We start from the raw sequence: 22221 nt of genomic DNA, 5'->3' as shown, positions 1-22221 counted from the left end.
GAGTACCGGGAACAACCTGGTGGCCTGTGCTGGCCTGGAAAAACTTAACTATGTCTTCATAGCCACCTAGGGATGGGAGGCAGAGAGCCTGAGGTGCACCCTGTATGTGAGTGCATGTGTGAGTGTGTGTGTGTATGTGTGTGAGCACATGAGTGAGTGTGTGAGTGTGTGTAAGTGCATGAATGAGTGTGTGAGGAAGTGCATGAGTGTGTATGAGTTCATGAGTGACTGTGTATGTGTGAGTGAGTGAGTGTGTGTGTGAGTATGTGTGAATGTGTAGGTGAGTGTGTGGGTGAGTGTATGGCTGTGTATGAGTGTGTGATGTGTCAGTGTGTGTAAATGAGTGTGGATGAGTGAGTGCGTGTGTGTGTGTGAGTGTAAGTGCATGAATGAGTTCATGGGTAAGTGTGTGAGTGCATGTGTGAGTATATGTGAGTGACTGAGTATGTTTGAGTGAGTGGGTGAGTGAGTGCAATGGGTAAGTGAGTGTGTGAGTGCATGTGTGTGTGAGTGTGCATGTGTCAGTGAGTGTGTGTGCGCGAGTGAGTATATGTGTGAGCGCGTGTGTGAGTGAGTGAGTGAGTAGCCTGGCCCTCCTGGTACCCTTCTGGGCAGTGACAAGTCTCTTTATACAACTGTTTCACACCCAAAGAAAGCAGATGGCTAGGAGAGATCTGTCAGGGGGAGTTGGCACCTGAGGCAGATGTGGTATCACTCTGGGTAAGGGCCCTGTGGCACCTGAGGCAGATGTGGTATCACTCTGGGTAAGGGCCCTGTGGCACCTGGTGTGCCTACTCCAGGGTGCCTGTGGGTCTGGTGCAGTGCACAGCATGGGAGCCACCGTCTCTGGTTTAAACACTCCTTTCTGTTTATCTCCTGCGTTTCCCACAGTACACACTCAATGGCAAGAAAGTGGAGGTGGCTGTGAAGCAGGTGATGGCTGGGAGGACTGTGGAGAACCGGGGGGCCTTCTCCAACCCCGAAACTCTGGACCTGTACCGGGACATCCCTGAACTGCAGGACTTCTGAGCCAACAGCTCGTGCGCCATCCAGTGATGCGTGTGATGGAACTCAGGGGCACTGGCCCTGGCCGCTGTGCACCCTGTGGTCTCGGAAACAGCATTCCTGTTTTGGAGTCATTGGTGGGGACCATGTCTCCCCTGCTCCAGGCTGTGCCCTGGCCTTTCGGAGACCAAAAGGACACATTGAGGCTTGACTGCTTGAGTCCTGCTGCTGTAGGTCAGCAGGTGCAGGGCTGGTGACATTTGGTGACACCACACTGGAGAAGCAACGTGGCCACTGTTCCATGTTGCTCTGTGAAGGTGAAGTCTTATATTTACTTCCTGTCCTTCGCTGGCCTTGCTCCCTCAGCCATACTGTTCTCTCAAGAGCTGTCTAAAGCCAGGGCATCTGGCCCTGCGTGCCTGTCGCCTCACAGCTGGCTGCTGGGACCCCTGGCCTGACGGCTCACGTCCTGTCTGACACAGCCAGAACACTATTCAAGGGAATTATGAGTTACACTTTAGCTAGCCAAGAGCTCTCTGCTATGGCAAGCCCCTTCTGCTGGCGAGTGCCCGCGATTGTCTCTGGGTTTTGACAGCAGTGTGTGAGTAGAGCAGACGTTTTAATGTTAATTGAGGACCTGGGTCCTGGGGGCACTTGAATCCCTGGGTGTCTTCCCTGTGCCACCACTTAAGTGTGTGCCAGGCAGTGAGATCCTGGAGTGCTTCCGGGATGCAGCTGCCCGGCCTCAGGGGGAAAGGCCCGTGCTCCTTCCTGATGGTTCCTGGGCTCTTTCTGTTGTGACTGTCCTCTCTACGTTCGTAAGTGGAGTCTCAGGCTTTGGTCGCCAGGACTTGGCGGTGCTTCGCATCTACCATGTGGAGTATATCACAAATCCTGGTGATCGTGTTTTGTATTTTTTTTTTTTTAAACTGAGCACAACATAAAACCTTTTGAAAATATACTGGATTTTAAGTCTATAAGGGAAAAGTGCTATGAAGAATTTTATGGAATAAATTTGTGCCATGCACACCTGTACATGCGCAGTATGCTTGTGTTCCTCTGAGGCGATTAGATCTTGTGTGGTCAGCTGTGCCAGCATTAGCTCACTGCTGCACCATCTAGTTGTGTGGCCCGGCACAAGTTGTACAGTGGTATTTTCTGGGTTCCTGGTGTTTAGCATCGTCCTTGTTTCTGTTAGGTCAGTGTCTCAGGCCTCCTCGCATCCTGGGGCCAGTGTCTGGATGACAGCGCAGCTGTAGCACCAGAGTCTCCCTAGATTTCTCCAGCTAGCCACAGACCCCAGTTCAACCCCCTGCCCCCTGCCCCCTCCCCCCCAACCCCCCCTCCCCCCTCCAGAGGGCTAGTGGCAGCCCGTATCTCCAGGATACAGGAACAGTCAGCCCTGCTGTGTGCTGTGCTCTGGCATTTCTGGCATGGCTGTCTTACATGCTGCCCGCTGGTATCATCTAGCTTGGGCCTGGCCTCAAGTGCTTCTGTCAGCAGAGTGATGGCTTTCCTGGAACTGGCTGTGCTACAGGGGAGCTTGGGGACCTGAGCACCGAGGGAACCTTTTGCAGTTTCCTATGAGTTTAAAGCCTTGGTGGGCCCCCTCTCCCGTTTGTTGCATTTTGGACCCTGGCCATTCCTGTGGCTACTGGTTCTCTCCCTTTTGGCATCTCTAGTAAGCATCGGTTGCCCAGCCCCTCCTGTTGTCACCCGTCTTAGGCATCCGGGTTCTCTGAATCAGTCTCCCTGTGTGAGTCTAGGGAGATACAGTTTTATGTTTCTGCCACAAGGATGTATCTGTGGCTCTTTGTTTTTGTTCCCCTTTTCTGTTTAATTAATTAATTAATATTTTTGTTTTTCGAGACAAGGTTTCTCTGTGTAGCCTTGACTGTCCTGGACTCGCTTTGTAGACCAGGCTGGCCTCGAACTCACAGCGATCCGCCTGCCTCTGCCTCCCAAGTGCTGGGATTAAAGGTGTGCACCACCACCGCCCAGCCTAATTTATTTATTTTGATGGTCTAGGGGATGGAACTTGGGACCTCATGTGCTAGGTCAGTGCTATATCAGTGAATTGTATGCCAGCCCATTTTAAAAAGACTTTAATTTTTTTCAAGACAGGGTTTCTCACCCTGGCTGTCCTGTACTCACTTTGTAAACCAGGCAGGCCTCAAACTCACAAAGATCTGCCTGCCTCTGCCTCTCAAGTGCTGGGATTAAAGACATGCACCACCATGCCTGGTTTAAGAGATTTATTTTTATTTTATGTTTACGAATGTTTTACTGCATGTATGTGTCCGCATCACATGCATGCAGTGCCCATGAAGGCCAGAAGAGGGTATCAGTTCCTTTGGTACCAGAGTTCAGCACAGTGTGAGTATGGGGAGAGCAGCGAATGTCCTTAATTGCTGAGCCAAATAACCCAGCTGTGCCACTCTCACCTCTGTGAGAACCCAGGTTCTTACAAAGTCTGTGTCCCTTAATTCATTGCTTTCCTGTTCTGACTCAGCAGGCACTCAGGGTGTGACAGTTCTATTAGGTCTGCTTTCCTGCGTGGTTGACCTTGCAAATTGAATTTGGGGGTCGGCACCTCTGCCTGGCTGATTTCATGGCACTAATCTGGGGACTGATGAGGTGCTGGGGTGCCACGGGCATGGGAGTTATGGGTTGGGCTTTCTGGCTAGGCAGCTACTTGCATCTTGTCCAAATGGCCTGTCCCCTTCCATTCTGGTGTCCCAGCTCCCCACATGGAAGGCGGAGGTCTGTGATGGATGGCTGCTGTTCATGGTGGCTTTGCCAGCCACTCTGTCAAAGGGACAGTGTCATGTCAGATGTTCCGTCTTAAGACCCCAGGTTTATTTTTAGCCAGCCTGCTCCAAAGTAGAGCCACACAAGGGTTTTGGGCTTGACTCTCATCCTACAGACTGGGGTGGACCAACCAGTACAGTCAGAAATCTCAGATCCCTGCTAGGATGACGTCCTGTCATATCCCCTCCGCTAGTCAGAAGAAACTATCATGAATTTTGGCTGCCTGGACGCAGAAGCATTGAAGGGGTCAGGCCGTGGGTAGCTGTGTTGTGTTTGAGATGGGGGTCTCAGGCAGCTCAGGGTGACCTCTATGTAGCCGTGAACTTCCGATCCTCCTGCCTCCACACTTAGTTTTATGCACCTCTGGGGACAGGATTCAGGGTCTGTGCAAGCTAGGACTGGATAGCTGTCTGCCTGAGCCACCTGGCCTTCCCGGGATTGCAAGACAGCTGCCGTGGTTCTAGTCATGGGAGCCATGTTTAAAACAAGAAGAGGTGACAGAGCCAGGCATCTGCACTCTTGGGAGGGGCAGGGGTCCTCCAGATAGTCTCTGGTCCTTGAAATAGATCTGCGGGGGAGTCCGGGGAGACCAGCATTTAGCTTTCCTACCCTGGATGAAGGAGGAAGGATCTGGAAAGGTGTGCAAGGCTGAACTTAGCTGTGCATAGATGACTGCTTTGGGCTGGCTGAGGATGCCTGGGGGTGGGGTGGGGTGGGGTGGGGCTCTGACTCCTTTGTGACATGCACACGGCTGGCTGAGCCACTTCCGGCCCTGCCTGGGTGGCTGCCACCTTCACTCTGGAGGTGGGCGACATTAAAAATCGGAAGCTAGTCTTTATGCAAATGCACGCCCCACTTTGTCTTAAGATTTTAATTTTTCTATGAATTAATTCCACTCTCCTTTATCCCCCCCCCCCCCTTTCCCTGTGGAAAGAATCAGAACACCCAGCAGCCGATGAGAGGAATTTTCCAACCATCCTGTTTTGTTGAGCATCTTCCCAGGCCAGGGCCCCTCTAGGACCAGGAAATAGCCGGCCGGACAGTTCCTGTGATGTGTAATTTACACATGAAGCTAACAAGCCGTTTATCCATGAGTCATACCACATAGGAGAAGGAATACAGGAGATAGAGACATGGCTAGGTGGGAAGGTGCCAGCCACGGGTGACCTGAAGGAAGGGTACTTTAGGCAGAGGGGACAGTTGGTGCGAAGGGTATAGGGGCCTCTTCTGCTTGGAGGCCTTCATGGTTGGAGAAGTGGGTGCCATTTCTCACTGACCATCCATTGGGCTGCATCTTGACCTGGAGGCTCCTCGGTCCCATTGTCCCCTCTGACCTCCAAGCCATCAATAGATGCTGTCCCTTGGCTCTGACGCCTTCACACTTTTGGAGCTAGTGTCTCAGTAATCTCAAACCTCCATCTATCCTAGCCTCTCAAGCCCTGGAATTCCAGATGTAAGCTGGGGCGCCCAGGAGAACCCAGGGTTTTCTCAGGGGTCACTGGAGCAGTGGCTTTCCTGGTTTTCACCTGGGCCTATGAGGCCACATTCCATCCTGCTAGAGTCCTGAGGGGGAGGGGGGAAGGAACGTGTGGGTACCAGTGAGTGTCCCCAGGCATCCCTCTCTCCCCCTGCAGCCCTGTTAGTCACAGTGGATCTCCGATTCTGGGAGCAGTTCTCTTCTGCCCAGTGTCTGCAGAGCCTCTGTCTTGGCTTTGTAGTTCACTGGACCTCTTTAACGTTGGCACAGCCCTACCCCTCTGCCTGGGGCCCGTGAGGCCTCCTCTCTCGCTTTCCCCACCCCCTCTCTCTTAAGACTCACTATATTGTCCCCATTTCAGCTCCTCTTGCTTAAGCCATCCCCTTCCACTCTAAAACGCACCCCCCTCCCCTTTACTCTTGGTTTCTCTACCGCCTTTTCTTCTTACAGCTTCCTTAACCATGTGGCCACCTGTCTCCTGTGCAGGGTGCAGGTCTTGCATGCCTGAGGACTGGGCGGGTCCCTGGGGTAGGACAAGGGTGGGACCAGGGAGTGAATGAAGGAGTGTGTTTAGGGAAGGCCACCTTGCGCTGAGCCTCTTGGCTTTTTCGAAACCTCAGCTGCTGTTACGTAACTGGCTGTCTGCAGAACTGTCTGCCACTGGCTCCTCAAGTGGTTATACTTGGTGTTTACAGCCTCTCTTTCCTCTCCTGTGAGTTCGCTTGAGAGCTCAGGGCTCTGGGCTTTGGCGTCTGCAGGGAGATGGGTCTCCTGCTGTGGACCAAGAGGCCCTGGGGACCAGGAGACACTAGTCTTGGCTGCAGGCCAGCGGCTGTGGCCTAGGCGCAGCCCACAGGCTGGTGTGGGAGGTGAGGTTTATCCTGTCAATCACAAGGGGGTGGGGAGAAGCAAGGGCCAAAGTGGAAGAGAGAGAAAGACTCTGTGCCTAGCTGTGTTATCTCCGCCCGCTCGTTTGATCCCTCTGAACCTCATCAGCCTTGTTTGTAGAGCTGGGATGGATCAAACACCCCTTTGGGGAAGCCTCTCAGTGGAGGCATTCCTGGTACAAGGCTGAATTTCAGAGGTCGCAGGAAAAGCATGGCGAGGACTGCCCTGTATTACTTGCATGGTGTGAGTCCCGGTTCCTGCGCTACCCTGCGCTAGCTCACACAACAGCAACTTTCTTTCTGCCCAGGCTTTCCTCTATACCTGCTTATAGAAACATCTCAATTAGTGTTGTATTCTGCAAGTAGAGAGGGATGTCAGGGTAGCCCGTGTCACCGGCCTTGGCGACAAAAGTGGGTGTTCTCTCCAAATCTCTTTTGTTCTGTGTTGTTGTTATTATTATTGTTGTTGTTGTTGTTCATTTTGATTTTCCTTTCTTTTTTTAAAATTAAAGACTTATTTACTTATTATGTGTACAATGCTCTATTTGCTTGTACACCTGCAGGCCAGAAGAGGGCATCAGATCACATTATAGATGGCTGTGAGCCACCATGTGGTTGCTGAGACTTGAACTCAGGACCTTTGGAAGAACAGCCAGTGCTCTTAACCTCTGAGCCATCTCCCCAGCCCTAATTTTGGTTTTTCTAAACAGGGTTTCTCTATGTAGCCTTGGTTGTCCTGAAATTCACTCTGTAGCCCAGGCTGGCCTCGAACTCACAGACATCTGCTTGCCTCTGCCTCCCAATCGCTGGGATTAAAGGCCACCTACTTTGCCCAGCTACTTAATTCCAACTGGCCATGCAGAATAAAGACCCATGGAGTCTAGTAAGATGGCCCAGCAGGAAAAGGTGCTTGCTGACAAGGATGACGACCTAGGTTCGGACCTCAGGACCTACACCTAGCAGGAGGAAGCTGACTTCAGCGAGTTGTCCTCCGATCCCTTGTGCAGTGGCAAGCACGCACACGCGCACATGCACACGCAATACATGCAACTTAAAAAGTGAAAAGGAATGAAAGTACTCTTGGCTGAAAACAGCTGTGGTGGTGGCTGAGAGTGTGACAGCTCTCCTGCCTTAGCACGTGGAGACCCGTGGCCTGTAAGTCCTGGCCACAGTCAAGATCCAGTCTGCTTCCCCGTGCCTCCTATCGTTGGCCTGGGCTCCGCACCCTCACACGCTTTCCTTTGTACTCCCTCCAGCCACCTTTGTTTCTGCCGCCACCTCTGTTCCTCCTTGTATCTACCTCAGATCCTTCCAGGAACTCTTCCGCTCCCCTCCTGCTACTGCTGCTGGTGTGGCCGCCACCACCTCAGCCACTTGTGACCATGACATAGACATGTCCACTCTCTCCTCTTTGTGTGACTGCCTCAACCAGTTCTACTCATGATAAATGTTAAAAGAGGGCCAAGGGAGATGGCTCAGCAGTTATGAGCTTATACTGCTCTTACAGAAGACTGGTTTGGTTCCCAGCACCCATGTCAGATGGATTGGAACTGCTTGGAACTCCAGCTCCTGGGGCTCTGATGCCCCCTTCTGGCCTCTATGGTTATTGCACACACACACACACACACACACACACACACACACACACACACACATACACACACCCCACATAAATAAAAATCCTAAAAAAAAAAACCCCAAAACCAACCTCGGGTCTAAACATTTTTTTGCTTTTTTGAGACAGGGTTTCTCCATGTAGACTTAGCTGTTCTGGATTCCCTCTGTAGACCAGGCTGGCCTTGAGTTTACCGCAATCCTACTCCTGCCTCTGCCTCCCAAGTACTGGGATTAAAGGTATGTGCCACCATGCCCAGCTCCAGGGAAGATTTAATTAGGGAATATAATCTCCCCAGACCTCAACATCTTAGGCTACTTTAAGGAAAAATAAACACTAAAGTGGTACTTGCAATAAGGGTTTATCAACACTAAGAGTGATTTATTTGTGTTCAGTAAGTCTGCTCTTAGCCAGAGGCCTTCAAGGGCCACTTTATCATCATGGTGACCTTACCTCTTGCCGATATTTCCTGCTTTTCCACTGCTGAGAAGAACCTTCTCGTGAACCTTGAAGATTCAGAGTCATGGCACCAGCTGGACCCAAAGCCACATACATACTCTGCAAACCTTGATTCCCTACTTAGGGGTTTGTCACTATGAAAATGACATAGCTCCCAGCTCCCTGTAGTGATGAGCCAGTTGCTTACAGCTGGATTTGCTCAGACAGTCACGTGGGGCCACAGGTGTTCCTTCCACAGACACCCCCCACAGTCACCCTACCCTGCTCTGGACTAAAGGATTGCTTCCCTATCACCATAGGGCTGTGGGCTCCTTACACTGTAGAAGCTAATTAGCACGGATCCTGGTGTGACACTAAACATTTTTCCCACAGGAAGCGCTCTTGAGCAAAGAAGAGAGAATAAATAGAATTTATGAGGAATAAAAATGATTTAAAATGCACTTATGCAGATGTGGTCAAGAGAAAGGGTATGCAGGTATGAAGGCTGTGGTGTCCTGAGGGTCCAGCCTCACTTGCAGACGGCAGGATGACGGATTTCTTAGAAGAGTCTGGATTCAAATACTGAGAGAAAGCCTGGCTCAGGGGCTCAGGGGTAGATTAGAAGCTAGTGCATTCCAGGTTGTGGGTAGACTTCCAACACACACACACACACACACACACACACACACACACACACACACACCCCAAAAAACAAAACAAGCAAACAAACAAACAAAACCCTCAAACAAAAAGCAAACAACAGTAACAACAAAAATCCCAGCAGCAGCTGTGGTGCTGGGGAGAGATGACTCAGAGGTTAAGAGCCCTATAACAGTCTGTGACCTCAGGTCCAGGAGACTTGATGCCCCCTTCTGGCCTTTATGGGTACTACACACATGTGCTGCACATACAGGCAGACATATACACACATACATAAAAAAAAAGTGATGACACTGCAGGTGGCTGTTATCTCCAAAAACATGCACAATTCATAGTAAACATCTCAATATTTACAGATTTGGAGTGGGTAAGGAGCTAATATTGTTGGAATAGTCAATTTATTGAATGAATGAGATGACATGTTCAAACTGAACGAGGGAAGTGAAGTGAAGAAGCCTGAGCTATAACTCCATTGTTAAAAGCTAAGGCTCATAACCAAAACTTCAAGGGAGCAGAGAAGCCTGGGTCTGGGGCTGTAAAGTAGCTATGAGGCCACTGTCCACCGCTACTAATGGGTGGGGGTTTTGAATGCGATCAAGTGTCTCTATGGGGAGGCTTGTATTGGATAGTCCCTGCTGCCATCCCACTGCGTGGATTTAAGGGTGTGCTCTGAAGACTCGCCACCCCCAGATACATCCTGAGGATTGACCGTGCAGAAATAAAACAGCTTAGACAGACTTTCTCCCCCCTGTTTTCTGCCTCCTGTGTCTTTCCCCCTTTGTGTACGTGTGTAAGTGTGTACTCTCCTGTTTTTGCACAGAGGCTGAAGCAGGCTGAAGCAATCTGTCTCTGCTCCACAACGTGAGGGTTACAGGCTAAATCTGGCTTTTTTATACAAGGGCCGGGGTTTCAAACTCAATGGTTCAGGGTTGAACAGCAAATGCTTTTACCCACTGAGCCATCTCTCTGCCCCCTTTCTTTCCTTCTCTCCCTCCCTCCCTCCCTCTGTAACTCTACTTCTGAGCCACACTCCAGCCCCAAACCATTGCCTTCCCCCAGTGAAACGCTGGATGTGGCCCCTCGTTTTGCCTCAGGGAAACTGGTTGAACCGACCGAGGGGAGGGCCACACGCATCGATCAAGTGGTCACATAGAGAGAAATACTCAGAGTAGGGCCACACACATCCTTCAAATTGTCACACCAGAAAATAATTACATGGCGGGAGAGAGGCCCTGAATACAGAACCCTGCAAGTGTCACGTGACACCCTCACTGGGGGCTGGATACAGAGCGCAGGGAGAAGGGCATAGGATGCACGCCAAGATACTCCTAGTGTCATCTCTTGGGGCCAAGGTTTTGGTTCTCAGTATCTGTGTCTTGAGTCTCTGTTAGGAGCATGTGATTTGGAGAACTACTCAACCCTCAAAAAAAAAAAAATATCAGCATATCAGAAGTACTTTCTGTGTGCGTGCGGGTGTGTTTTCTTCAGCCTTCTGATGTACGTTATGAGTTGTTCTGTTGAGTGCTAAGTATGGATAACTGTCCATTTGGGGCTCTCCCAGAACCTGTGTCTATCATCCAGGCTCCTTTTGGCTGCCTGTGAAACAGAGTTTAAGCACGACAGTGCATCCTCTCAGAGGATGGTCCGTTCTGCAGATGACACGGTGGCTAAAGCTAGTGTCAGAATCTATCTCTCACTCTGCCACCTGCAACCTGTGGTGGGCACTGTCACAAGGGGTACCAGAGCCCTTCCTGTCACACCCTCACTCAGCAAGGTGTCAAGAAGGACCTTTGCTTCTCATCCAGTCAGGGAATGACATCTTTGCTCTGCTCGACTTTCCTTTTGTTTCCATTTGGGTGGTCGAGGCAAAGGGCTGCAGAGTGCTACGGATAGCCGAAAGGCTGTGGGAGTGATGAACCCACCCCAGGGGTCCAGGTGGACAGTGTGAAGCTCTGTGAATTTTTGTCGCCTTGGCTGTGTGTGAATGCTGTGGCCTTGCCCATGACTATCAATCAGCCTTATTCTTTCTCTAGCACATCTTAAAATTGCTCTAAAGTCCAAACCAGGTGATGTCTTCACAGCTGACTCCTTTTAATTGTTATTTTAAAATCATTATTTTATACATCTGGGTGTTTTTTTTTTGTTTGTTTGTTTGTTTTTTGTCTGCATGTATGTTTGTGCTCCAAATGTATGCACAGAGGCCAGCAGAGGGCATTGGATCTCCTGAAATGGAACTTACATATGGTTGTGAGCCACCACGTGGTTGCTGAGAATTGAACTTGGCTCCTTTGGAAGAACAGTCACTGTTCTCAGCCCCTGAGCCATCTCTGCAGGCCCCAGCCAACTTTTTCTTATATACCTCCTGTCCCAGCTGAGCACCCAGGGGTCAGTCTTTCCTCACAGGGGTCACCCCCACTAGCCAGATCTTTGTGGGAAGTACTCTCTTATGGGGCCTTTACACACACTCCAATCCCTTCTGAATAATAATAGTAATAATAATAATCAATAACAACAACAATAATAATAATAACCACGCAGTGCAGGCTCAAGGCAGAGGCAAGTGGGTCTCTGTGAGTTTGAGGTCATCCTAGTTTACTTAGTGAGTTCCAGGCCAGTTAGGACTACATAGTTGAGAGCCTGTTTCAATTTTTAAAAAGCTATTGTTGTGTGGCTACACATTGGGGAGGGGAGGTAGCTTGTACGTATCATAGCACACATGTGGTGGTCAGTTCTCTCTTTCCAGTGAGGACCCCAGGGACTGAAGTCAGGCATGTGGGGGCCAGTGTCGTTTCCGATGAGCCAGCTTGCTTTGCTTCCTTCTGGTCTCAATTCACAGGCTTACGGGGGACTTCTGACACCTTGTTAACCTACAACCCAACCCTGAGTTTCCTCTCTCCCTGGCTTGGATAGCCACTAGGGGCTCCTTATGTCAAGCCTGGTGCACTTGCAAGGACCCAGCTATTGAGGATGGGCAGAAGATGGCATTCCTGGGGGGAGAGAAAGCCAGAATGGTACTAAGAGCTCTGTAGAATAAAACTAGGAAGGAGGCTAGGCATGGGCCTCAGTGGGTAGAGTGCTGACCTAGCATGCACGGAGCCCTGTGTCCGATCCCCAGCACCGCACAACACTTGTTGGGGCAAGGCTGTGATCCAGCACTCCGGAAGTGGAGGGGCTCAGTTAGGAGGAGCTTGAACACCTCAGAAAAAGGAAAGAAAGCTCCCGCTCTTCATCAGAGGCCCACTGATCTTGAAATACCCGACTCTTAGCGTACTCTTGATTCCTGTTATTTAAGTTAGATGGACTTTTATTTTGTGAGTCCTACTCGCTGCTTTTCTGGTCCCCCCCCCCCTCGCCTTAGGGCCTGAGCAGCCTCGGGATGCACTTCCAGTTATAGCCACAAGATGGCAATGTTGCTCTTCGCCCGCCGCCCAGGGGTACCTGGGCAGAGCTTTAGAGTCCAGACCTGGGAGGGTCAGGAGGTGACAGCCACCTGCTAGAGAGGGGTGGCTAGCTCTCTACACCTCAAGGACAGACTAGATCTCTCTCCCTGCACTACAGAACCAGCGGGGATGGTCATTTCTGGCCTCAGCTTCTTTATGTGTGCACTGAACCTTGGGGGTATTGCCTGGTGCTCCCAGGCCATCAGTTTGGAGATGAGACTTAGGGTGAAAAGATGAATTTGCTGAGGGAGCTAAAGGATCTTCTGGTTATACTGTCAGCTCCTCGGCCTTTGCGGGCCCTTCAAATTGTGGTAGGCTCCCCCCCCCTTTGAATTTCCATAAACACCATCTGAAACACAGGTTTGGTTAACATGCAGGTATCCTTTACCCATTGAAGGCACAGGCCAAAGCACGGAGCTCAGAAAAGGGCTAGGAGTTTATACAAAGTCCTAGCTCTTGATGATCTGGTCAAATACACCCTGGCGCCCTTCTGGCTACGACTGTAACCTAGGGTACCTGTGTCATGGGGCTGTTGTTTACCCTGTATTCCTCAAGGGTGGCAGGCCTGCTGTGTTTACTTTCTGAGACACCGCCTTGCACACAGTAGGTGCTCAGCTCAGGAGTCAATGAAGGGGAGACTGAAGAGGTGGCTGGAGCACGGCACACAGAAGATCCTGAGGCTGGGCAGCATCCTTCACAACTAGTCACTGAGAAGGGACAGATAAAGCCTCCAACCCCAAGAGAAGTCCAGAACCCACTGTCCAGCCATGGATGGCCTTTTCAGGAGCATGGTAAGGACGGGAGTTCCCTGAGGAGGAGGGCTGCAGGCAGAACCAAATTTGTTCTTGGTAACTAACCTGGCCTAGGACCAGCTCCTTCCTCTTTCTTCTTTTATTATAGAAGAGTCTGGGGTGCTGCCTGGGCTAATGAGCCCCTACTAATGAAGCAAGTCCACCGGCCCCCTCACCAGCTGGGAAGGCTCAAGTATTCTGATGCCCGCCCATGGAGGAAAATCAGACATCCGGTGATGGGGTGGGGGCGCAGTGAGCGAGGGTGTTGTCCTCAGCGGATCAGGTCAGCGGCTTCCTGGGCATGACCAGGGACACCAGCTGGAGGCTGCCATGACTACATGTTTCAGGTTGGGAAACTGAGGTTCTTTCTGGAAGCTTATGAGTTTTGCCTGCCCTGGGTTGCCCGCCCAGGAAGAGCTTGGTTCTCAGCTAAGGATGCAGGACCCCAATTGATCCATTTGAGGTTTGACCCATTTTTTTTTCCACACCAAGCCGCGACACCAGAAGCCGGTGACAGGTTGGACAGACCCTGGACTCTAGCTCAGGTCGTGAGATACCTCAGTCTCTGGCCTTGCAGCCGGGTGGAGGGAACTTCCAGGGCCTCTCAGGACTGACCAGAGAAGTCCCTTGGGGCTTCCCTGCTTCAACCTGTGGTCTGGACTAGGCTGGGGCTGTGCATAGAGAGGGACTGCAGTTTCTTAGTCTCTGTGATCTGAGACTCTCTACCCAGGCTGGCTGAAGCCTGGTCCACCTTGTGGATGAATCCGACGACCTGCCCTGGAGCGAGAGTCGTGCGTAGCCCCGGGCTTAGCACCCCGCAGACACTAGCACCCAAGGAGAGTGCTCTGGTCTGCCCGTTGCTGGCTGACACACTCGTGCGGGGCCTTTAGGCTGCACCACATCCATCACGTGCCCTGGTTTACGGTCCACCTCTCAATCTGTTCCTCGAACATTGCCTCCTCTGCAGGCCTTCCTTCTCGACCTCGGGGACGGTTCGTTGTTGCGCTCCCAACACACCCTGGGAACTCGGTCTGCACTCTACAAGGCCTTTCTGTTCCGGCCAGAGTACCTATTCGGGTCTCCCCAGGCCTTAGCAGCCCTGCGCCCTCCCCTGGGAGTGAGTGACACATCCTGCTGCTTAACCGCTGGGTGGCCGCCTGGTGTCTCCGCCCTGGGGGAGGGGGAGAGGAAAAAGCACCTCCCTGCCTCCCCTTTCTCTATCCTTTTCCATGCCCGGGCGTGTTCCTCCTCCCTCTTCCTCTGGACCCCATCCCTCTTCTTCCTCTCTTCCCATCCTCCTCTTTTCTCCTCCTCTCCTCTCCTCTCCTCCCCTCCCCAACTCTATCCTCCTCCCTCTTCTTCTATCCCCCTACCTCCTCCTCCCTTCCCTCCTCCTCCCTTCCCCATCTCCCTCCTCCTCCTTTCCTGTCCTCCTCCCTCCTCCTCCCTCCTCCCTCCCCTCCTCCCAGCTCGGCTCGCTCACTCTCGCGCTGGCTGGAGGGGCGGCCGGCAGCTGGCGCTGGCCGAGGCGGCGGCGGGATGGGACGCGCGCTGGGGCGCAGGAGCCGCGGCGCCGGCGGGGGCCGCGCAACTCGGGCCAAGTGCAGGGCGGGCGCGCGCTGAGCCCGGGCGCTGTCTGCAGCCGGCGGCCGAGCGCGGAGCCGAGAGGTGCGGGAGGCGGCGGCGCAGGAGCGAGCGGAGCCCGGCGCCGGCTCCCGGGAGGACCATGCGGGCCCCGGCCGCGTCGCTCGGGCTGCTGCTGGCGCTGAGCGCGCTCCGCTGCGCAGGTAACGCGGCCGCGTCCCCTCCCCGACCCCGCGCGCAAAGTTGTTGCCTGGGTCCCAAGTCCCGGGCGGCCGCCGCCTCCTGCTCTTGGCGGGGCTCGGGAGCCCCGGGCGGCCCAAACCCCGCGCGCGTCTCCTTTGCCCCCTCTCTAGTCCCAGCTGCCCTTCGCATCCTTTTGGGGTTCCAGGAGCCACAGGCAGGGCACCCGGAATCCTTCTCCTCACTCTGCCCTGTACCCGGGCCCCAGGGTCTGTGGAAGATGTAGTGGCCCAGTGTCCGTGGACTGCTGTCCTGTTGTCTGGACACCTGCGGGTCCTGGAGGGCGTCTCGGCCAGAGATGTCTGGTTTGGCCGCAGTCCCTCCTGCTTCTGGTTGCCCTCTTGGCCTCCCAAAGCCACCCGCTCCCCAAGTGGCTCTTGCAGGCATCTAGGTGATCTTGCTGCTCACCCTCTGGAAGCGCGGGTAGCCCCAGCGCCCTGACCCGAACATAGGCTGGCAGGATCCAGGAGCGTGGTCCGGCAGCCCGGCTCGCGCAGGCACAGCACCTTGTGATGTCTAAGATTGAGGTGTTCAGAACCCTTGCCCCGGGATCGGGGAGTCTGGCTCCAGGCTGGCACCCGCGCAGCTGTCGCCCAAACCCCGCGAATAGGAAATCAGAATAGCCAGGTATACGCTGTTTGCAGCCTGGGCTGGAGTTGGCTAGGTTTGGCCACCTCGGTGTTGCTACGTGTTGGTTGTAGAGGAAGCTTATCCTAAAATGACAGTGCCCCCCTCCCCCACCCCAGGCAAGTGGAGACAATCCGAAAGGCTGGGAAGAAGCGACAGTCACGAGCCATGTTCATGTGCGTGCGAGGGCTGTGTTCTCCAGACCTTTAAAACCTACATTTTGAGAGCAGGTAGCTTTAGACTGAGAACATCCTTTCCCGTTCCTTAAAATCAACCAACCACACAGATACCCCGAACGCAGAAGGAAAAACGCAACCTCAACTTTGCGGCTCCGGCTGCCTGGGTGAGGTCGCGCTGAGGAGCAAGCCTACATGCCAACTTGTTTTGAAGGATGACTGTGCATGGGAAAAAGTAAATATTGCTTTCCTCCCCGATGCCCTCAAGTGACCCTAAATATTTACTAAGACTTTCCCCGTAGAGAGACAGTGGTCAGCCCTGGGCTTTGGCTGAATCTCGGTAGAACGGCTCTGGTCATCAAGTGGAGGGCTCTTCCTTGGCGTGTTCAATGAGCATCAGCGAGCTATTTAGCTCTTGGCATTCCTCTGCGGCCTGGAGAGGGGCGCTGACGGGGTCTGGACCGTTTCCTCAGAGCGGAAGCCCTGAGGCGCGTTTGCCAAAGTGCACAGTCCCTCCGACTTGAAAATTGCAGTGTTGTGGCTATTTTCTCTCTCCAAGGGGGTCAGCGTTCGCCTGGCTGTGTTCAAGAGTGGTTCTGGGCAACCTTGGAGGAGGACGCTGCCTTTCTCTTGCCTTGTGCCCGAATGAGTTCCCTCACCATGTCCAGCCCCACCCAGCGACAGAAGAGCCAGTGCAATGGCTCTGGGAGGCTTGTGGTGGGAGAACTGATGTGCCACTCCTGAGAACTCATTCCTGGCCCTCGGAGGAGCGTGTCAGCGCAGCCACCAGGCAGAGCTTAACATGCTGGGGGGTCCTCGGTTGCTTGTGTCTTCCACCGGTTCCCACCAGAGACCATAAAGAGAAACACAGTTTGCTAAGTCTATATTTAGCTCCAAAACAAGGGTGATGTTCCTGAAAGAGCTGCCTACACTCGGTTGGTTGGGAGTTAACCAGCTTCGTCTAGAACTGGCTGCATTTTTCTAGATCTTTTCTGGACCAATCTTGGACTGGCTGAGGCCCTAGGAGGGGGGCTTGGGAGAGTTCAGCTGGGAGGAGGCGCTCCCATCGCACACGCTCTGTTGCCTGTGCCCCCTTCCTGCGTGGGCAGCTACCCCGGGAAGGAGAGCGGTGGGCGGACTTATGGGAGCTTCGGAGGGTTGAAGCCTACGGAATTGTACTTGGTTGAAGTCAGCACAAATCCTCCGGCTTAGCGACCAAGGGGGCCCCATTATTCAAACGGTATTTGTCCATGCTGTGGCTTTGGAAGTTAGTGATGCAGTAACAAACCACGTCCCCGGGGGGAAATCGACAAGCCTTGCTTTGTTAACCCCTGATACTTTTTTTTTTTTTTGGAGGGAGTGTTTGTGGAATGGGGTGGGTGGGGCATCTCCCCTCCCCAGAGCCTTGCTAGTGACAAGTTTCCAATTGTGGGGACGGCGCTGTTGGCTTGCAAGTCACAGGGTTTTAGCCCTGCCTGGCCCCGAGCAGCGAGCAGCGACGAGTGGTCTATTTGTTCCTCATTACATCGTGTCTTGGGAAGGGGTAGCCCTGTGGTGTGGGGGGAAGTGGGAGGTGGGGAAAATGCTAATTCTGTCGCAGCCTCCAGTGATTTAATGGCACTGGGGACCTTCCCAGAGTAAATCATCTGGCACCCCTCCTCCTGCCAGTGGCAGGAACCGGGAGGCGTGGGGCTTCCTCAGGAGCTCCGCTTCGGTGACTGGATCCAACAAAGGGCGCAGCGGTTGCCATGATCCGAAAGACAAAAAGGAGCCCCTCATTTGCTGGCTCGGGAGTCTGGGAGGGTGGTCTCAGCCAGCAAAGTTCCTAAGGGCTTCCTTCCCAGAGAGCCCCGAATTCTGGGTAACCTTTTCTCTTCTGGGTCTCAGTTTGAAGGGGCAACGGAGGGAGTCCATTTTCCTCTGGGCCCTTGATGAGGAGGAGGGGCTTAGGTACCACTCGCAGCTCTTGGGAGGGAGGAAGTGGTCTAGAGCCTCTGAGCGCTGCCCCGCTGCAGGGTCTCACTATGTATGTAGCTCTGGCCGTCCTGGAATTCACTCAGTAGACCAGGCTGGCCCCAAATTCACTTCTGTAGACCAGAGATTCGCCTGCCTCTGCCTCACCAGTGCTGGCATTAAAGGCGTGCGCTAGCACAGCCTGGCTTGTCCCGGCTTTTCTAACCTCACACTTGGGCCTTGGCTGGCTAAGAGGTTCTCTCCACTTAAGGAGTCTCAGACGAGGATGACAGCGACAGCCCTTTGACATGGCCCAAGTAGCAATCTGAAAGATAAGGGTTGAAGTCAGAAGGGTGCTGGTGCTGATGGGAACGGGGCCTCTGGGGCTGTGGTCTGTGTGGCAGGTTCTATGAGCTCTTTCTGCTGGGAGCCCCAGAGACTATGCTCCTTTGCAGGTGGGGGAGGGTTTCTATGTTTACGGGTTCGGATGTTCACAGGGACGAAGCAAACTAACTTCCATGAGCACGCACATCCTCCCAAATGATACTAATTTTCCCCAGCAAGAAATCGGCAAGCCAGTACATGCGTCTCTACCCTTTGCCTCTTTGTCCTTTGTGGTCTCATGTTCTCTGCCGCACCCCACCCTCACCCCCCGCCGTCCATTTTATGCGTATGCATATGGAGGTCAGAGGTCAGTATCAGGTGTCTTCCTCACACTTTACCTTGCTCTTTGAGGCTCATCATTTAGTCTAAGCTGTCTGGCCAGTGACCCCGAGGGCTCTTCCTGTCTCTGCCTTTCCAGTGGTATTTTCAGGTTACAGCGCTCACTGCTGGGCTTGGCTTTTTAGGTGGGTGCTGGGGTTTGAACTCAGGTCTTCATGCTTGCCTGAAAGCACTTTACTGACAGCCACCTCCATAGCCTCTGGTTCTTCCTCTCAAAGGCGTCCCAGACTTAGTAGGCTGGCTCTGCTGGTGGGCTATCCAGGGCCTTTTCTAGATTGTGGATTCACTAATTGGCAACAATTGCCACATTTTTGCAGATGAGGAAACTGAGGCTAGAGAGGTACGGGGTTGTACGGCCACCATAGCTTTGCACAGCAGCGTTTGCATCTCAGAGTTGCTCTCAGCTACTACTGTGAACATTAATTTCAGGATGATTTGTTAATTTGTAACTGATGACCTGTGTGTGGGGAGTCGGTTCCTTCCTTCCACTTTTGTGTGAGTTTTGGAAACTGAACTCAGGTCCCTCAGTTTGTCCGGCAAGCACCTTTACCTGCTGAGACGTCTTGCCAGTCCAGATTTTTTTTTGGGGGGGGTGGGGCTTTGATGCTGGTTTGGACCCAGGAACTTGGGGTTGTGTCTCTTCCTGAGGGGAAAGCTGTGTTTCTCTTATGAGCTATTCTGCTTGGGAGAAATTTTTGTCTTTTCTCAAGTCTGCCCAGTGCAAGCTCCTGTTGCTTGCTCACAGAGGTGCCTGATATTTGAGAAGACAGAGCAAGTGAGGAAGAGAAAGGCCCACCTGTGGAGGTGCTGGACGCCAGTGGGGCATCTGGCACGGCTCTCCTCTCTCTTTTTCTCTCTCCTTGCTTTCATGGAAAGAAAAAAAAAATCACAGTGAGAGAAGTAAGTCAGCCTCAGAGACAGAAATATCACATAATTTCTCTCACGTGTAGATCCTAGATTTTATTTAGGTATATAGAGTCTTACATGCACATGGGATGTGAAAAGAGAAGTGATTCTGTGGGGGAATAAGTGAGAATGAGGAGAGGAGGTCTGAGAATGTGGCCAAAGTGCAGATGTCCTTATGTGAGGATGTCTGTGAGAGCCGATACCATGTTTAATGAGTATATACTACTTAAAAAAAAATTAAAACCCAAGATTGGTGATGGGCATGGTGGTGTGCACCTTTAATCCCAGCACCCAGGAGACGGAGACATGAGGATCTCTGTGAATTCTAGGTCAGTGTCATCTACATAGTGAGTTCTGGGCTAGGCAGGGGTACACAGTAAGACCCTGACTCAAACAACAAACTCCGCCAAAATTGAAGGGCTGGACAGAAGGCCAAATTGGTTAAGTTCTTGACTTTTAAGTATGAGGCCTGAGTGAGTTCTACGACCCACATCAGAAATCCAGGTGCTGGGGCCTGGAGAGATGGCTCAGAGGTTAAGAACACTGGCTGCTCTTCCAGAGGTCCTCAGTTCAATTCCCAGCAACCACATGGTGGCTCACAACCATCTATAATGTGATCTGGTACCCTTTTCTGGCCTGCAGGTGTACAAGCAGGCAGAGCACTGTATACATAATAATAAATACGTCTTTTTAAAAAATCCAGGCGTAGTTGTGCATACTTGTATCCCAGCATTCGGAACAGGAGGATCCATGGGACTCAATGACTGGCATGGATTCCATGCCAACAAGACATCTCTCAGAAAACAAATAAAAATCCCAAGGTAGATGACACCTGAGAAGTGACACCCACAAGTCATCCTCTGGTTTCCACTTGCACATGCAAACATATATAAACACACACACACACACACACACCCCTCCCCGCATGCAACTGGTGCCCTCAGTGTCTCAGTTCAGGTTTGAGATTGTCCCAGTGTTGGATTAGCTCCTTGGCCTCTCCAAAACTCCTGTTCCCCATCTGGAAAGTTGGCTATGACCTCCTTCTTTAAAGATCTCATTATGGGATTGGGGAGCCTAGCAAATACAAGGCTGGGGAAAAGTATACAGGAGTGGAGTTGTCCCCACAGGCAGAGCTGCAGCGAGAAAAGCCACAAGCCACGAGCCTTCCACCAAGCAGATTAAACAAGCCATGTCTTTGGGCTGGAGAGATGGCTTAGCTTTTAAAAGTGCATTTTCTGCCCTTCTAGAGGACCCCGGTTCAGTTCCCAGCACCCATGTTGGCTGATTCGCAACTTCCTGTTACTCTAGCTCCAGGGAATCCAACGCCTTTTTCTGATTTCCTCTGACACCTGTGGCATACACATGTGCTGTCACACATACATGCACACATAAATAAAAATCTTAAAAAAGAAAATACTGGGTGTTGCATCTGGCTGAGGCTGGGTTTGAACTTGAGAGCCAAGGGTACAGACTTGTGCCACTACTCGCTTGCTCGCTGCCCTCTTGCTCCTCACCCACCAATCACATATTCATCATCACTGGGCCCTTGGGACACCAACAGGGCACAAAGGAGCCACTTCAATCTCATAGGAGGGACTGTCAGTCTCAGAACCAGATGTCGAAGTGAAGGAGAGGTAAATATATGCTTTAGTGGCAGAGGCAGAGGCAAGGTTAGGGCCAATGTTTGCTTCTGCATCGCCCACACAGGTGGTGCGTGCTCCCTTGCCTGGAGAAAGAGAGAAAAGCCCTATCCTTTCCATTGAATTCTATTGCATTCTCTTTGCCCAGCCGCCTGGTTCTGCGATTGGGGTGCTTGAACGGAGCACCTGCCCGGATGCCAGGCTCTTTGGATGATGGATGCCCTGTTTCCCCACGCTCTAGGCCCAAAATAGTTACATAAGAAATCGATAGGGTCTAGTGGGGCTCACCAAGGCTTATGACTGAGGGTGATGGAGTGCAAGCCTTGCTCTGGGCCTTGAGTCTCATAGCTTTAGCTTAATTAACCCACTGGGGACTCACTCTGGTGGCTGCTGGCCCAGTCTCCGGAACTGGGGAAAGATGGCTTATGAGCATCGCTCCCCAGGGTCAGCTCTGTGCTCCTGTCGTCCATCTGGGGGTCCTTGTATGCCATGCCATCCTCCGCAGGTGCTCCTGGGGTTGCTAAGGAGCCAGGTTGCTGGGGGGACGTGGGGATGTCCGGTTTCCGCTGGCCACCTATGGGTGGCCGTCTGACCTGTAGATCTTTCTTCTCAGATGCTGCCACTTAAAAACCATGTGCTGTCAACTAAGTTTGGGGGTTCTCACAAGAAACAGAGAGATCTGAAGTCTAGCATGATGGCTCACAGTTTAATCAGGCAAACACACACACACAGACACACACACACACACACACACACACACACGCACTTGCACGCACACATGCACGCACACACACATACATGATTGGGAAGTATAGGCAGTGTTCACCTAACTCCCTGGCTGCACTGAGATTCAGTTTCCCAGTCTGTAAAGTGTGCCCTGATCTCTGGCTCTGGCCAACCGTCTTCCTCACAACCTTCCTCCGATCTGCCTTCATGCCCTTTATGCACAGTCCTATGAGTTCTGACACATTTTTATTGCACTTTCCTAAGACTAGTGACACTGGTGGCAGGACAGGCTGAAGTCCCTGACCTAGGCTGTGGCACGAAGGCAGCTGACGTTCAGCCATCGGTGCTGGGAGAATGACATGCTCATAGGAGGCTCTGCAGGAGACATTGCAAACACGGGTGCCAGCAAAGGATGGCTTGTCATCGTCAGTGGCTTCCAACAGTGGCATTTGAGCCAAGGCCTAAAGAGGTGACCGGAGAGGCTGGGGTAAGGGACATGGAGAAGGAACAGCAGGGACAAAG

The 22221-nt window shown here is 52.5% G+C and overlaps 2 protein-coding genes across 2 annotated transcripts in view; both read left to right on the top strand.

Moving 5' to 3' along the window:
* Positions 1–2040, top strand: part of AACS (acetoacetyl-CoA synthetase) — a 44672-nt gene extending 42632 nt beyond the window's left edge. The window contains exon 18 of the mRNA XM_084762979.1: positions 892–2040. Within this exon, the coding sequence (XP_084619105.1) occupies positions 892–1029 (138 nt within the window). The 3' untranslated portion in view covers positions 1030–2040. The remainder of the gene's footprint in view (positions 1–891) is intronic.
* Positions 2041–14641: 12601 nt separating this feature from the next.
* The window catches only part of TMEM132B (transmembrane protein 132B), a 250881-nt gene continuing 243301 nt past the window's right edge, over positions 14642–22221 (top strand). Inside the window, exon 1 of the mRNA XM_084762977.1 lies at positions 14642–14911. Within this exon, the coding sequence (XP_084619103.1) occupies positions 14851–14911 (61 nt within the window). The 5' untranslated portion in view covers positions 14642–14850. The remainder of the gene's footprint in view (positions 14912–22221) is intronic.

This window comes from Acomys minous (genome assembly GCF_964271855.1).
Source record: "Acomys minous genome assembly, chromosome: 16".
NCBI lineage: Eukaryota > Metazoa > Chordata > Mammalia > Rodentia > Muridae > Acomys > Acomys minous.
The sequence above is the reverse complement of the archived record's forward strand: the minus strand, read 5'-3'. Positions and strand labels throughout refer to the sequence as shown.